The sequence below is a fragment of the Hesperophylax consimilis genome, chromosome 16 (assembly GCF_061612785.1).
Source record: "Hesperophylax consimilis isolate HC1 chromosome 16, BYU_Hcon_1.0, whole genome shotgun sequence".
In the NCBI taxonomy this organism is placed as follows: Eukaryota; Metazoa; Arthropoda; class Insecta; order Trichoptera; family Limnephilidae; genus Hesperophylax; species Hesperophylax consimilis.
In genome coordinates this window covers 15,824,809-15,836,897 of record NC_142851.1, presented here as the reverse complement: position 1 = coordinate 15,836,897, position 12,089 = coordinate 15,824,809, and the positions used below count along the sequence as shown (strand labels likewise).

At 35.1% G+C, this 12,089-nt stretch overlaps 2 protein-coding genes across 3 annotated transcripts in view; one reads left to right on the top strand and one right to left on the bottom strand.

The window, feature by feature from the left end:
* The window catches only part of LOC149416787 (UDP-glucosyltransferase 2-like), a 30,783-nt gene extending 25,969 nt beyond the window's left edge, over positions 1–4,814 (top strand). Inside the window, exons 5-6 of one of the 2 annotated variants that reach the window (XM_089640956.1) lie at positions 1,352–1,571; positions 4,075–4,814. In XM_089640956.1, coding sequence (XP_089497082.1) covers positions 1,352–1,571; positions 4,075–4,366 — 512 coding nt within the window. In that variant the 3' untranslated portion in view covers positions 4,367–4,814. Of the gene's footprint in view, positions 1–1,351; positions 1,572–2,175; positions 2,211–4,074 lie in introns of those variants that run through there. The other variant, XM_089640957.1, reaches the window with a different exon arrangement.
* Positions 4,815–5,160: 346 nt separating this feature from the next.
* Naa40 (N-alpha-acetyltransferase 40) overlaps positions 5,161–12,089 on the bottom strand; it is a 72,328-nt gene continuing 65,399 nt past the window's right edge. Inside the window, exons 4-5 of the mRNA XM_089640959.1 lie at positions 9,614–9,772; positions 5,161–8,886 (exon numbers count right to left, since the gene is read on the bottom strand). Coding sequence (XP_089497085.1) covers positions 8,703–8,886; positions 9,614–9,772 — 343 coding nt within the window. The 3' untranslated portion in view covers positions 5,161–8,702. The remainder of the gene's footprint in view (positions 8,887–9,613; positions 9,773–12,089) is intronic.

The following is a 12,089-nucleotide window of genomic DNA, read 5'->3' as shown; positions in this document are numbered from 1 at the left end:
GAACAGGGTAGCTAAGCAATGCTCACCTCATCAGGGTTTAGGGCAACCCCGGGCAGAACAGGGTAGCTAAGCAATGCTCACCTCATCAAGGTTTAGGGTAACCCGGGGCAGAACAGGGTAGCTAAGCAATGCTCACCTCATCAGGGTTTAGGGTAACCCGGGGCAGAACAGGGTAGCTAAGCAATGCTCACCTCATCAGGGTTTAGGGCAACCCGGGGCAGAACAGGGTAGCTAAGCAATGCTCACCTCATCAGGGTTTAGGGCAACCCGGGGCAGAACAGGGTAGCTAAGCAATGCTCACCTCATCAGGGTTTAGGGTAACCCGGGGCAGAACAGGGTAGCTAAGCTCTGATTACAATTTTAAAGAGAGTTTGAAAGTAATAAGACCATTATTGTCAATTTGTGAGTTTATTTACTTATCTTATCTATAAAGCAACTAAAGCTAAAATTATCTAAATTAATAATTACTAATTACCTACCATCAAAAATTTGTGTCTGAAAAAAAAGAGAAATTTCCCATATTGCCCCACCTCCCGGGGTTCAGTGAGAAATGAACCAGGGGTACAATGGGGTACAAATTATTGGCACAGTTCACAGATGAGAATACTGTCAACGTCATCACTGTCCAAACCAGCACACGTCGATGAGGTGTGGTACTTCCCTGAAGTTTTATCAACTACAGCTTCTGGATTCTCTCGTCTTTTCCTAACATACTTTTCTAATATTGATAATGGCACTTATACAGCACTTATAATAGCGTTTCCCATCTCTCCACTGACCAGGACTGCCGGCTTCTTTTTTGATATATTATGCACCATCTGCAGATGTGTATGAACGGTGTCAGTGTACCCCACTGCGCCCCACTAATTGTGCCCGGACGCTATGTTATTTAAAAGTCAGTAAAAACTTGTTGAAACAAATTTAATATTAATTTAGCAATAAAGAATAGTGTATAGTGTACCTTGGTGTCCAAAAATTTGAATTGGCAAGCTTTTTCTCCAATCTTCGGTAAAATTCAAACTAAGTTCACTTTTACAATAACGGGGACAACTCCGTATAGCGCAGCGTTGTGAACTGAACATATTGTGCCAAGTTCACGCGTCTCTGTCATCCGTAGCAAGCTTCCTGCCCCCTTCCCGGGTTCTTCTACTAAAAACTATATTACAAATATGTATAGGTAGACTAAGATCTAGTGGGAGAAGGAATGGGAGGGAGAGAGGGGAACAAATATAGCAGAGGATCATTTAAAAAGATTTTATGATTATTGATAATGTTTAAATTCTTCTTTACACTCGCCACAAAATAAATTTGCTGTGTTTGAAGAAGTAAGTAAGTTTGGATTTGTCGCCAGGTCACCCCTCCACTAAGTTATTCATCGGCCACGGGGGCCTGCTGGGCATCCAGGAAGCTGTCAGCTGCGGAGTTCCGTTGCTCGGGGTGCCCATGTTCGCTGACCAGAGCATGAACATCGCAGAACTCCGGGACAAGGGAATGGCGCTCCAGCTGCTCTATGAAGACATCACTAAGGAATCTTTTGCCAGGGCGATCAACTCTCTACTCACTGATCCCAAGTGAGAGCTCCGAATTATTTAATCTAAATATATAATGCAAAACTTAAATCTTTCAGAGATTCAAGTTAGGTACTTACTCAAAGTTCTTAAACTTAGTATTTTTTTACAACATAAAAAAAAATTCTATACATATTATATTTTTACAATGACAGATAATTTTTCTGCAACCAATACAATAATGCGTATTTTGATTTGTCGCCAATCAACATATTCATGCGGAAAGCGTCACACCGGCCAATGCAAAGCCGACTAGAGCAGTGATCTCCAACCTTTTTGTCGCCGCGGACCAGTCAACGTCTGAAAATTATACCGCGGCCCGCTGAGGGTGGTTAAAGTAAATGTTAATATTTACTTTAACCACCTGGTTAAAGTAAACCAATTGTTATCAACAGTATTGTGTCGGCGGTTACTTAGCGTAGAGATGTTTTCAACAGAATAAGTTTATTTTCGCGGCCCTGTACCATTTGCTCCACGGATCGGGTGTTGGGGACCACTGCACTAGTGTACTGGTCTGGGTGCGTGACTGTCAAATTACGATGTAAGTGTTGTCGCTAAGTAAACTTCACTTTATAAAATATTCTAATCATTCTGTTTATTTAATTAGGTAACTGGAAACTCAACACAATGACAATTCAACACACCTTTAAAAAGTGACATAAAGTTATGAAAATTGATGAAACAAAAACTACGTTAAATAGGTTACGTTTAAATTTACCATTTTTCTACTAACAGAGATCTATAAAATATCACACAGTCTTAATTCTTGACAAACCATTTCCAATTTTGAAAATGAAACAATTAAAATCATTTTCAGTTGAATATTATACAGGGTGTATCGGCACTAACCCGACAAACTTTAACCAGCTATTCCTTAGCACATTTGGAGTAAAAAATGTTATGGGCACTTTGCTGTCCGGTAGCATTTTTTTTTCAATTAAAAACAAAAAATATTTAAATTTCCACACTACATCACTGTCATTGGCATTGCGTTTCGTGTTCAACAGCTGTTATAAGCAAGTATGTCAAAAAGCGTCTTCGCTCTTTCGCACACACTAAATAATAATAGTTTAAAATGAGACGAATGGTGCCGTGCCATTTCGTTGTGATTGTAAGTGTGCGCCAATATAGGTACACACGTGCATTTTTCAACGGAATTCGAATAAAATATTTGCCAGATGGGTTTTCAAACTTTGACAAAGGATAAAACAGTGGTGACATGTGGTGAAAATATGAATAGTAAATTTTTTATTAAAAAAAAACGTTACCGGACAGCAAAGTGCACATAAGATTTTTTACTTCAAATATGCTAAGGAATAGCTGGTTAAAGTTTGTCGGGTACGTGCCGATACACCCTGTATACTTGGGTAGGTTGTTCATTGCTTGTCTGAATTCTTCAGACATCCGTTCCAATTTGAAAAAGGATACACAAATTCAAAGTAAATTTGAGTTCATCAAACCAGATTTCACGCAGGACCAACGCACATCACAGACAGCCAAAATTAGTAAGTTTGATACTTGCGGTAAAACAACACATAAATCAGCAGTAACAACGAGTATCGACAACAATCTCTGCCATTTGGAAAACATTCCTGCTCGATGGCGCTGACTAAAAACAGTTGCGTGCCAACATAAGTACTGTAGTCGGCCTTGGGGCAACAATAATAGACAATCCCCGGTTATGGAATATTTTTCTGAAGAAACCATAGACATCCAAATTGAGACTTGCCCTGAGATGAAATCCGCCTATCATTTTGGCAAACTGAAGGCAAACCACATGACCATATTTTTGGCACAAAGAGGGTTCGAGAACGCTTTGAATAAACTATGTCATATTTAATTATTGAAGACAATATTAGCAATTCCTAAACGAAAATCTGAAACAGAAAAATCAGAAAGTTATTCCAGAAAATAAATAAACTATAGCAGTCGTACATTGACAACCGAAGAGCGCATATTGAAATAACCTGACCCTGTACAGAAAAGTTTGCTAAAGTAAGGCATCAGTTTTCTGCGCAGAATCGTAATATTTGTTTTTAACTGAACTGCCTGCATAATGACGCTAAAAATGAGTGAGGTGGGTAAATTACAACACGTTTATAAAAGTGTCATCTGAATAGTGTAACAAAATATTCAATTTTAGAAACAAGCCTAAACTTTTGTTTACCTGATTTGGAATTATATGTAATTAAGTTTTTTACGTAGTCAGCAATTTGCACGCCATTGTTAAAAGGACTATTAATAAGTAAGCAGATTTTATTTTCAAGGACTGTTGTGACGTTACAAAGCGAGTTGCTAGTATACTGTAAGGTACATTTATTTATTTATCACAGAAGGCGAGACGGTCACGCCGCCTTCCCACTCCACGCACGCAACTTGGTTTGTTCCCCCTTCGCTGATGGGTTGGTCTATCAATTTGTCGATGGAAAAAATCTAAATAGTAGCGTAAATTTTTAAACCCTGTTGTTCTTGATGAGCACCAATATTTTTGTTTTACATTTTTCAGGTTCCGAATAAATGCCAAGCATTTATCTGAGGTGTTCAAAGAGCGGCCCGAGCACCCACTAGACGCGGCCATCTACTGGATAGAATATGTCATTAAATTTAGAGGAGCCAAACACCTTCGTTCTGCGGCACATAATCTCTACTGGTACCAGTACTACCTTCTAGATGTCGCCTTGTTCCTGACTATAGCTGCTCTGCTATTACTCTTTACAATTTATCATATTTTAAGACTTATTCTCTCGAAACTAACAGTCACTCCTAAAGGCAATAATTATCTAAAAAAAAATAATTAGATTTCAGTTAAAATATTATTAATTATTGTTTGATTTTTTTAACTGATTTCCGGCAATTAAAAGGTTAAAAAAAACCTTTGAAGACAGGTCTAAGCTTCGACACGTTTTAAAATACATTAAACAGTTGATATTAAGCTCCTAGTGTCCGATTTTGTTTAAAATTTGACCGAAATAATTCCAACTAGGGACTCGATTTACTCGAAAACAAAGCCCAAATAAAAAAATATATTCCACAAAATCAACTCGAAATGTGACGTAGATGCCAGTTTCCCGCTTGTACTAGAAGTTACAGACACCGAGGATAATGCACCTTAGGGGCAGTCAGCAAACGGGGGAGGGGAGCAAAAATCTATTTTGAATTTTTTTATGTAAAACCGCACAAGAGTCCCATCTGTTCTTCCAACCTTCTGGAGCCAGTCGTTGTGAGGCTGAAGGAAGTGTGGAGGGGAAGGAGATGGGGAGGAGGAAGGTGGGGAAGTACCTGGCTATATTCAGATCAGGTCACCAAACACGGCCAAAACTGTTTCAAGCAATGTTTCAATTTCCCGCAACCTCAATAAGTGTATTTACGTGATGTGCTTAACAAAAAATGATTAATTCTCAATAATTTATTGTTTTTAATTTATCAACATATGAAAAGAGATGGACGCTGACTTATATGTAATGGATTAGTCAACAAATTATCGATGAAAGCATAGAAGAAGTGTTGGCATGTTCCTAAATGGCCAATACCCGCTTACATGAAAAAAGAAAGTTTGACAACAAAGAATAAATGGGAAAATAAAAGATTAATGTTTAATCCAGTTTCTTTATTAACCTTTCTATAATATTGTAGGAATTTAAATTGAAAACCTATATTCCGCCGTATCACAAGATTTTTTTTATTGAATTGCTTGAGTTATGTAACAATATATTGTATGGGCACAGGTGATAAACTTGAATGTATTGTCATAAAAAGAGAGCATTATCCCAAATATTTCTTTACCCTCTTAGCCTCAGAACACCGACCTATTGATGCACTCGGACTGCGCTTAAGAATTAGACTTAAATTACTTTTTTATCTTTCATACCTCTTGTTATACAAATAAGTCAATTTTTTGTGAAATAAGTTTGTTGTTTTACTAAAAAATGATTGAGACCAAAAGGATATACAACAAAATATTATCTTCTTCAAAACATGAAGAGGAGGAACATACTTTTAGCACTGCATTATGAAACAATATCGTGCTTGGTTTGATTTGGACATGCAAGTATCAATATCTCTCTATCTCCCTACAAAACACCTCTTCCTCACAAAATTAAATGTCCTAAACAGTTGCAATTTTAAGCCATAAAAAAATATCATTCTCAAACTTACTTCCAGATTTATTACCAAACAGATTGGAAAAAATCTTCTGGTGGGAATGGCAGTTGCGTAACAGGTCTTAGTAAAAAGATAATGATTTACATCACTTTTTATTTCAAATTGATGCTTTTCATCAAGGCAACTAAAAAAAATATCAGATGTAAATATTATTAGTAAAATAATTCAACACAATTTGCAGTGATATGGTTTGACCTAAACTTGTACTATATGTGTTGGAGAAATGTCTTCCAAAGAAAACACACTAAAACATCTACTGCTGATATTGTAATACAGCAATAAAATTAATGATTTTCTTTCATACGTCATCCGAAATAATTGAAATAAAGCAATAACTCTTTTATAACCACCCATATAATTAAGTTGATTTTTTAATTATCATAAATAATATATCATTTATGGTGTAATGCTAAGTTATCATTTTTTTTCTTTATAAAGTTACGTCAAACCACAAATTGATTACTTTCTACGAAAATATGAGTAATAACTTGAAGTATTATTAATTATTAAGGTGTGTGCTGCATTATTTCTTCAGTTAAAAAAAAATAAATCATTTCACATAATATTGATATTGCCATTTGCTTTGTCTACCATCACAATTTACATCAGAGAACACCAACCAATTACATTTTTAGTCTGTCACTGTCTCTTAATTAACACACTTTAATTGGGAAGGGTATTTCTACCTTCTGCGCGCGCCTCATTTCAATGGCAGAAAAGAAGAAATTATCCGATGTTTTTATATGAATATTATATACCAATCTCTTTGTAACGGTCCCAACTATATGTACATAATTATCAAATTGCAATGCAAGTCTTTTTTTTGTATTTATCTTGGAGTCTTTTGTGTACATCGATATTTCAACTAAAATGACCTATATTATTGAACACCTGACACTTGATAGGTATTGCGTTTGAAGATCAACGAAATAAGTAATTTAGATAACATATTCTGTTATTCTAATAATTCAATTCCTGGAACGACTGTTTTTATTTTCGCCCGTTTTCAGTGGTCTGCCGGCGAAAAAAATAACCCGATCAAAGTGTTTTAACAGTAATTTTGATAAGTTATTATTGGCATATCAAGAAAACAACTTTACTACTGGGTAATTTTAGAAAAAAGTGCAGTTTTCTGGCATTCTTTCCGATATGAATAATTATTTATTTTTGATTGGACAAAGCACAGAATGAAACCGGTCTGGTCTAAAATAAATATGTAAATGGAACAAAGTTCACAACAGATTATTGCAGACAGAAGACAGCAATAGCAGTTATAGTCGAAATTGGCAAGCTGAATGTTCCTCAATAAATCAAAAAAACCGAAGAATAATTTTACTAATAAATCTTATAAAAGAAGTATACATCATCAACTAGTAATATATTTTTAGATAATGTATTACAATTCCATACTAAGTATATTGTTCTTACAATATTGAAATACAACATTATTTGTATCAAACTTATTTTATTGATATACATTCAATTCATATACTAATATCTTTGTGTCAACATTTATACAAACAAAAAATGTTGTAATATAATAATGCCCAATATTAGCTAAAATTACCAACACATTTTTTTAATGTAATTCACAATAAATTCACAAAAGCCACAATTAAACATAAACGTTACAAAAAGAACACAAAGTTTGACAAAGGAACAGAAGATCACCAGACAGTCACCATTGTGCCGTAAAGAATTAGAAATTTCATGAAAATTGTTAAAAATAGAACCAATACAGTTATATACTCTCCCAAATATTAAATTAACCTTTAAAGTAAATAGAAAGTATTCACAAAATAATATAATTAACACAAAATGTCACTTTGCAAGATCTACGCCAAGAAAACTGTCACAAAAAACTAAATTAATGGACTTTAAAAATATTAATTTTTATTCTATGTCTCTTATACATCATACACGGAGTCCGAAAACTCGTAGTACAAATGGGAAACTGATAAATTTAAGCTTTCATTTTCGAGTAAATCAAGTCAAAAGTTAGAATTTTTTTTAAATGCTTCGAAGCGTATTCCAAGCTCCAAAAGTTTTTTTAACCCTTTAGTTGCCATAATTTTTTTTTGTTTTGTGTTCTCTATATGATAGGGGATTCACCAGTTTCCCATGTGTACTACCGAGTTTATATCACAAAGTAAGAATTTGAAAAAAAAACAACATTGCACCAAAGATAGAAACAATCAATAGGGAAAAAAAATTATTACAATGGTTAGAATAATTTTAATCAAATGGTGAAAAGGCATCTTTGTGGTTGCTTAGGATGATACTCGACTTGTGAATGCAAATTTTTGAATACTTTTAACCTAAAATTAGAGAAAAAAATAAATTGTTTCCTCCACAAATCTGGAAATGGCCCGGGGGGTGAGATTGGGTAATGATGTCAGAGAAGTCGATGAAGTCACCAAAGCCATTGGGGTCAGAGAAACAAATGGAGTTTCAGAGAAATTTGTGCAATCAGCGAGGCCAAATGAATCCACCAGGCCAATGAAACAATAGTCGGAGAAACCAATAGGAATCATAAAAGATAATGTAAAATCAGTGGGGTCAAATGAATCATTAGGACCAACAGAATCAGTGGAGCCAATGGATTTAGTGAGGCAAAATTAATCAATGTTACCTATTAAATCAGTGGGGCCAATGAAATCAATGTGTTCAAATGAAATCAGTGGATCCAAATGAATCATCAGGGCAAAAGAAATCAGTGGGTCCAAATGAAATCATTGGGTTCAAATGAATCATCAGGGCAAAAGAAATCAGTGGGTCCAAATGAAATCATTGGGTTCAAATGAATCATCAGGGCAAAAGAAATCAGTGGGTCCAAATGAAATCATTGGGTTCAAATGAATCATCAGGGCAAAAGAAATCAGTGGGTCCAAATGAAATCATTGGGTTCAAATGAATCATCAGGGCAAATGAAATCAGTGGGGCCATTAGTCAGCGGGGTTATTTGGGTGAGTGTCAGTGGTGATGGCCCCCCTGGCAGCACTGGTGTGCGTGCGGGGTGAGCGAATGCACGGCGGCGGGGCGAGATGGGCCTTGGTTGGCCACGGGGGCGGGCCGATTCATCTTGGGGTTGGGTTTGCTGAGAATCTCGTAAGGGATGTCCTCTTCCTCATCAGGGTTAGTTTCATCTTCTGTGTATCTAAAAAGTTACCAGTTTATCATTATTAAATATTAATCGATGACATATAGTGAACCAATTCTATTTGGATACAAGTTATTGTGATAAATTTTTGGGATACTATGCTGTGTTGCAATTCCTTATTTAGCCAAAGTTTCAGAGAGTGTTAGAGTGTCATTCAAATACAGGGACAATTGGTCGCATCTTTGAGCTGATTTTATTCTCTTAACATATATTCACAGAGCAAGTGGACAAATTAAAGTGGTCCGTTCATATAGATATTTCAATTATACACACATATTCTTAGAATGGCTATCCTTTCATAAGCGATGCTACATTTTTTGTTCGATTAGTATGAAGATAACGTTTCTTGTATTTTTATAAGGTCATTGGATAGAGTAATGTATTTGGGTTCTATTACTAAACAGGACAGTTACAAAATACAACATCGAACAAAAGCGAACCTAAACTAACCTATTACTTTATTATGTTCTGTTTTATCCAGTTATCTCGCATTTCATCGCGAATGTGATTCGGTTTTATGGATGTGGTGCATTTCTATATCTTAAAACAATATATTTTTTGAAAGGAAGAAAGGTGTATTATATTATTTTTTTATTTAAAAATGCAACCCATTTTTTTTTTTTATAAAAAAATATTTATACAATAATCATAATTAATACTGATAATATTTTATCGGCTGATTTTTAAAGCTCCAAGCTCTAAGCAAGTTAAAGTTAATACAAACCTCAGCGCTCTGAAGAAGGAGACGGCAGACTTGTTGTTGTGCAGGACGGTGAGAATGACCTTCCTCATCTGGTTGGTGAAGCCAATCAGCTCCAGGGTGTGCAAGAGGAAGCTGCCGAGGCCTCTCCGGTGGGTTTTGGTCTCCAGCTGCAGTTCATAGCTGAAATAATTTTTTTAATTAATTTACGTCACAAAAATTAATACACAAGTTATCACAATCGCAGGTCACAATTACTGTTTTTTCTTCATGATTTATTTTCTTGAGAGAAGATTTATAATAAACTCTCTCCTACTCAAAAGATTTATTCAGATTAAGGATTGTAAGAAGTATTTAACAAAAATATTTCGATTAGGTAGGTATGCACTCATTTATTGAAAAAATATCAACAATGCTTTTAGCATCATCTTCCAGGGACTGGTGGCACTGTTAAAATAGCATTTGCTACCGAGATATGCCATTTCGTAATGATTTTTTTTAATATATTTTTTTTCGAAAAAAATTGACAAAAAAGTTGGTTTTAAGATTTTTAATTTCAATCTTAAAATAAAGTATTTATTGAAAATTCTTTAACATTTTAATTCCACAACATCGATTAAAAATAAAACTAAAAAAACGATTCTGAGAAATAGCATTTGCTACCGGGATATACCATTTCGTAATGATTTTTTTTAATATAATTTTTTTCGAAAAAAATTGACAAAAAAGTTGGTTTTAAGATTTTGAATTTCAATTTTAAAATAAACTATTTATTGAAAATTCTTTAACATATTAATTCCACAACATCGATTAAAAATAAAACAAAAAAAAAACGATTCTGAGAATAAAAATTAATTTTAAACAAGTGAATTAAAATTAAAATTATTTTGATGCGATTCGGGCGCATTTCAGAAATAAAAATCGATGTTATCGTTTGTTCAAGAGCTCATATTATTTCTAAACAACCTTCGAAAATTCTATGATTTCAAAAATATATATATGAATATACACATAGATAATTCGACTTTGAAATCGTACCTAAATAAACAACAGCCTTTATATAACTTACGATTGACGACAAACATCGATCGATCTCGTTTACTTAGAAAAACTCGGCTCACCGCCCTTATAGAAATTAGGATAATAACAGAGTGTTTCATATGGAAAGCTGTTATTTTCACTCGACCTGCGAAATTACCGCCCTTATAAAAATTACGATTGACGACAAAAACCGGAGTATTTCCCAAGAAAAGCTATTGTTATCCCTCAACCTTAGAAATCACCCGGCCAGCTCGTGGCTTACGGAGCTCGCGATGTACGAGCTACGAGCTACGGAGCTACGAGAGCGCAGCTACGGCTTGTAGCTCGTAGACTTCATCCGATGCGCAATAGTACTCTTCAATGACACGGAGTATGCAGACTAGTCAGAGGAGAGTTGGTGCAATCTACTCCGGCGAAACTTGAGAGCACCGGGTCAAAGGATCGCTCCGTGGCGTGACCCATCTTCACCAGATAATAAACGGCGGGTGCGTTCAATTATTATTCTCCACGAGACTTATGTAACGATACGGATCCGAGAGAATTCGAGCCAGCCACACTACTGCCACCACGCGATGCTAATCTTTATTGAATAATGTTATAATAGTAGCAAACAACTGGTAAATAATGGCTTCGTTTCATTGAAGAAATTATGTCAAAAAATACAGCGTCTTAGATAATGTGTAAATAAATAATTATTTCAGTGATATTGTGACGATACTCGACAAACGACATTCACACATGTGTATTGTGTGATGAAATCAGACTAGCAAAAAAGGACAAAGCCAATACTCAAAAAAACAACAACTTCTACAAAGGGATGAAATCTTATAAAGCGCTGCAGAAAACCATTAAAACTGCACCAATTATAAATAAAGTCAAAATAGATTGTAAGAATCACACCAAGGATGGGTTGTTTTATAGAATTTGAACAATTCATCATATTTCAACGTTCATTTTCGGGTTCCGTGATAGTCCTATTCAAGTTCTGTTATTATCAAATGTAACAGTGGGTAAGTTATAGATTCCGTGGCACACTCGAGACAGAGGCAATTCAAAACAATTTAGAAAGGTGATGTAAAGTCCCCTCTCCCCCGAATTCCCATTACTTCCACATTTCAGTTACGCTCGATTTTGTATCACACCGTTTTACATTAACTTTACATTAATTTTACTTAACCTTTTGTACTCCTTTGTCGCCGCCACGGCGACATAGAAAACTTTCTAACACCGATGGCGTCGCAGCAGCGACATAAACAATAGGTATACATTTTACTGTTCAAAAGTTAAAGGGTCCTTTTACATATTCTATTCAGTTGTATATAGTACCCACTGGCGATAGGTTGCACTTTTGCTCCGTTTTTCATTCATAACAAAAACTACGCATTAACTTTATTTTAATAATATTTACTGCGCAGTAAATATGGAGAATTTTAAATTCAGTTGTAGTGAAGACGAGTTT